Genomic DNA, 5495 nt, shown 5'->3' with positions numbered 1-5495 from the left:
TGCTGGTCATTTATGAACATTTGAACATCTTGGCCATGTTCTGTTATAATCTCCACCCGGCACAGCCAGAAGAGGACTGGCCACCCCACATAGCCTGGTTCCTCTCTAGGTTTCTTCCTAGGTTTTGGCCTTTCTAGGGAGTTTTTCCTAGCCACCGTGCTTCTACACCTGCATTGCTTGCTGTTTGGAGTGTTAGGCTGGGTTTCTGTACAGCACTTTGAGATATCAGCTGATGTACGAAGGGCTATATAAATACATTTGATTTGATTTGATTTGAAGTACATACGCAATCCCGACTGAAACAAAACAAACACACAAATCAAAAAAACTGTCCTTCGAATGACAATAAGGTGACGTTTTCTACTTTCTTTTCTGCACGACCCTCCCCCTCAGTCCTTAAAAAACGAAAACAAGTAGTGTGTAGGGTTGCACTGTTAAATGGAAATGGAGGATGCAGGCTGCACCTGAAGAAACACAATGCCAGGTATGAGTGTGGACACAATGGAAAACATGTTATATAATTGATAGACCCGCCAAATGGTTTCATTCTGTCTCGAAATGTAATTCAGATGTGTGAAATATTATGTCGTTTTATAAAAACAACACATCCATATCTCCAGGGCCTTTCTCTCCCAGGGAATTGTTCTGTACTTGCTCTTCTTTAATAATACACAACGGGTAAAATATTACTCAAAGCAAATCAATGGTATGATTTGTGTTTGATTTACGTTTCTATGCCTATTTCTCTGATTACAGACCTATTGATAATAACACATTTTGAAACATTGGCTCTCACACACACACAAACATACAATCAGCACAGTCTTGCCTGCAGCTGCGTGCCAAACCACTTGTGAGTGGATGCTCAGAGCCCCAGTGTGTCCACAGAGTCCAGTGTTGCATAAAGCCATTTGCCCTTTGAATGTTCATCATTGCAGATTTAATCACCCGATAGGGATGCTGAACATGATCTGTTATGGTTATTACTTGGAGACATAACTGCACGTGGCCCAATGCAAAAAGACTATGCAAATGTGATGCAATTGAATGGGGACATGTTCAGAAGCAATGTGTTTGAATATTCATACAGCCATTTAGCATGAAATGTTTTCGATTGCACAAATTGGCATGTTAGATGTTTTAAATGTCTACTAATGTTGACTTAAAAGGCTGGTGTGTTGTGCGGGATAGCAATGAACTGGATTTGGAAACATATACTGTTCGAACAAACATGTATTCACATGCACGGAGGCAGACACACACACACACACACACACACACAAACAGTCACACACACACACTTTTTTTACTCTGCTGCTACTCGTTGTTTATTATCTATGCATAGTCACTTTACCCCTTCCGACATGTACGGTAGCAGTCAAAAGTTTGTACACACCTACTCATTCAAGGGCTTTTCTTTATTTGGACTATTTTATACATTATAGAATAATAGTGATATCAAAACGATGAAATAACACATATGGAATCATGTAGTAACTAAAAAAAGTGTTAAACAAATCAAAATAAATTGTATATTTGAGATTCTTCAAAGTAGCCACCCTTTGCTTTGATGACAACTTTGCACACTCTCGGCATTCTCTCAACCAGCTTCATGAGGTAGTCACCTGGCATGCATTTCAATAAACAGGTGTGCCTTGTTAAAGGTTAGTTTGTGCAATTTCATTCCTTCTTAATGCGTTTCAGTCATTCAGTTGTGTTGTGACAAGGTAGGGGTGGTATACAGAAGATAGCCCTATTTGGTAAAAGACCAAGTCCATTTCATGGCAAGAACAGCTCAAATAAGCAAAGACAAATGACAGTCCATTATTACTTTAAGACGTGAAGGTCAGTCAATCCGGAACATTTCAAGAACTTTGAAAGTTTCTTCAAGTGCAGTCACAAAAACCATCAATCGCTATGATGAAACAGGCTCTCATGAGGGCCGCCAGAGGAAAGAAAGACCCAGAGTTACCTCTGCTGCAGAGGGTAAGTTCATTAGTGTTAACTGCACCTCAGATTGCAGACCAAATAAATGCATTACAGAGTTCAAGTAACAGACACATCTCAACATGAACTGTTCAGAGGAGACTGCATGAATCAGTCATGTGTTTTGCTGGTGACACGATCTGTGATTTATTTAGAATTCAAGGCACACTTAACCAGCATGGCTACCACAGCATTCTGCAGTGATACGCCATCCCATCTGGTTTGTACTTTGTGGGACTATCACTTGTTTTTCAACAGGACAATAACCCAAAACACACCTTCAGGCTCTGTAAGGGCTATTTGACCAAGAAGGAGAGTGATGGATTGCTTCATCAGATGATCTGGTCTACACAATCACCTGACCTCAACCCAAGTGAGACGGTTTTGGGATGAGTTGGACCGCAGAGTGAAGGAAAAGCAGCCAACAAGTGCTCAGCATATGTGGGAACTCCTTCAAGACTGTTGGACAAGTATTCTTCATGAAGCTGGTTGAGAGAATGCCAATTGTACGCAAAGCTGTCAATGCAAAGGTTGGCTACTTTTAAGAATCTCAAATATATTTTGATTTGTTTAACAGAGAGAGAGAGAGAGAGAGGGGGAGAGAGACATTACTACTCTATTACAGTAAAAGCCATCCCCATGTTTATGCACATAATCTATCACAGCTTCTCGCTCTCCCTTTACCCACTCCACCCCTCCAGCTCACCCAGGAGCGCAGGCAGGGACGCAGGGCAGGCAGGAGGCAGTGTGTTCACAGCGGGCATGAAAACAGCTTGAGAGGCTCCTTCTCGGTGCACCATATCAGCCTCAGACAGATGCCACCCCAGGACAGAGAGAGACAGAGGATGGGCTGCATGGCTGGGGACTAGTACACCAGTTGCAGCCAGGATTATACCAGTGAGATGACTCCATGGGAAAACATACCCACATGGACGCACACACACAGGCAACAGAAGCACATTTCTGGGGAACGAATAAGCACTTACTGAATAATAATGCGTTCTCTTTCAAGGGGATTTAGTTTACCTGACTATTTATTAAAGGAAGTACAGGCACTTGTAGCTGGTTAAGTGGCATGAAGGAAGAGACCATGGGAGAGGTTATTTCAACATTATATGACCATGTACTAGCACTAGATACAGAAGAAAAAATACCTTTAGTAAAATGAAGGCTTATATAGGCCATTACATGGTTTTCCTGTCAAAATGCAAGAAATGTGCAATGTGCCGCCAAGACAGAATTAGAATTTTCTTGGCATCAGCGGGTTGAACAGAGAATTTTTTCCTGACCCACTTTCTACAAGGGCTTTCAGGCTTCTGGATGAACGCGATTTACATCTGAGAGGGTTTGGGCCTCCTACAGAGCACAGGTATTGTCTTTGACGTCAGCATCTTCTCCCAGTCTGCCAGTTGAACTATTGTTCATGCTACGCTAGTTTCTGTTAGCTTGCTCAGGATCTACAGATGAGTAGTTCTAGCACTTGTCCATTGTGTATAGTATGCATATTATGCATTTTATTGTGCATTACCCTTGTGAACTAAATGAGATACATGCATACTGATTTATACAGTATTGAGATATATTGTGTAATTCTAGTCTAGTGGACTCCATAGAGAAGATTATCCCAAATCTATTGTAGATACTTTCGGCCGCTGTCATTCGTCAATATGGATATGAATGGGCTGACAGAGAAAAGGCTGCCACACTCATCAGAGGAATGAGTCCGCAACAAGGAATCATTTCCAACCCATTGAGTGGTAGTCAAAGCTTACAAAATGTCTCAGTAATGATCCCACTCCAAAAGACCCATGAATAATCTAAATCAATGTATTATTGACAACATGTCATCAAGTGAGGAAGCCCCTCATGAAAAAGTGATATTAGTCTATGTATTTAGGCAAAATGAAAATGAACTTAATAGGGTCACTTATTAATGCCCCAATGGCCCCTTGTTCTGTAAACCATATTTACACATTCAGTTGGCAATACAATACTAAATAACTGCACTGAAATCGTGTTTACAACACTCTGGTCTCAGAATGCATTCCTTTGCTGAAGGCTCCTCTCATGTGTGTAAATCAAGGCATGTGTGGGAATTGGAAATCATTGGGAGATATGATAATGAGGTGCTAAGGCTCCAGTGCCTTCGGGAAAATATTAAACCTCCTTGACATTTTCCACATTTTCTTACGTTAAAGCATGGTTCTAAAATTGATTAAATTATTTTATTTTTTCATCAATCTACACACAACACCCCAAATGACAAAGCAAACACTGTTTTTTAATACATTTTTGCTTATTTATAAAAAAATATATATAAATGGAAATATCACATTTATGTAAGTATTCCGACCTTTACTCAGTATTTAGTTGAAGCACCTTTGACAGCGTTTACATCCTCGAGTCTTCTTGGGTTTGACGCTACAAGTTGGGCACACCTGTGTTCGGGGAGTTTCTCCCATTCTTCTTTGCAGATCCTCTCAAGCTTCCACTCTCAAAACCAATGCCTCCATCGACTGCATTACTGTTAATACCTGCTTCTTGTGGTTCTTAAAACCACCCTTTAGAGATGCATGAAATTGTTACTTTTGCATTTTTAAGGACACACCTCAAATATTGCCACCCCTCCCACCTCAGCGCAAGTGAGCTGATGTTGGACAGGTACATTTCCATACCTGGCATAACAAGGGGAATGTCCGTGGGCCCTTTTTACCACCATTAAACTGCATTTGACCCTTCACCCCGGAAATATATCTCTGGGTGTGTTGCTACAGTCCGCACCTGTTACTCTCAGAGATGTCGGGCTGGAGCAGGGCTCATGGTGCCTGTCTGACTGACAGCTGTGTGATGTAGAAAGGTGTTCTGCCTGGAACCAAATAGTTTCTACCTGGAACCAAAAATTGATCTTCAAATGGGGAGATTTTTACCCAATAAAATTACAGGTCAAATGTTTAGCATTGCCGCTTCCACCTGAAGTGTCCATGTACAGTTGTCTTGTTGACATACCGTCCACACCAGACAGTTAAGAGGTCAAGCAACAACACTGATATGACTTGGCAGCTCTGGCGACTCTGCCTAGAGCTACAACATTCGTTCCATTCTCAAAGCGACATAACACATCATGACAGCCGTACAGAGAGCTTTTACTGTAGCTGCCACTGGTCACATCATGCACATGACAAGAGCCCAGGCCCTGAGTCACCTGCCGACAGCGGATAAATACACTCTCTTCTATCTTTACTCCCCTTTAAAGGATGTAATAAAAAAGACCTCCAACCAACACAACCCCAAGCCACGCCATGATACCAGGAGTGGAGAGTGAGCCGTAATTGGTGAGGCGAGCGAGCCTGTGTCCTCTGTATGTAAGAAGATTACAGGCTGGCATGGCATGGCAGGCCCAGGGCCCCACAGGGCTCCACAACATGGGTCCTACGCGGTGTGTAAAACAAGCACGTCCCTCTGCCATGAATAAATCATGGCAGAGCGAGGAATAGAAAAAGAGAGAGAGA

The 5495-nt window shown here is 42.1% G+C and overlaps 1 protein-coding gene across 1 annotated transcript in view; it reads left to right on the top strand.

The window, feature by feature from the left end:
• LOC116358545 (RNA-binding protein 25-like) overlaps positions 1-2855 on the top strand; it is a gene marked incomplete at its 5' end in the record, with an annotated part of 5958 nt that extends 3103 nt beyond the window's left edge. The window contains one exon of the mRNA XM_031809678.1: positions 2688-2855. Within this exon, the coding sequence (XP_031665538.1) occupies positions 2688-2855 (168 nt within the window). The remainder of the gene's footprint in view (positions 1-2687) is intronic.
• Positions 2856-5495: the final 2640 nt, after the last annotated feature.

The sequence above is a fragment of the Oncorhynchus kisutch genome, linkage group LG30 (assembly GCF_002021735.2).
Source record: "Oncorhynchus kisutch isolate 150728-3 linkage group LG30, Okis_V2, whole genome shotgun sequence".
Lineage (NCBI taxonomy): Eukaryota > Metazoa > Chordata > Actinopteri > Salmoniformes > Salmonidae > Oncorhynchus > Oncorhynchus kisutch.
This window is presented reverse-complemented; position numbering and strand designations above follow the sequence as displayed.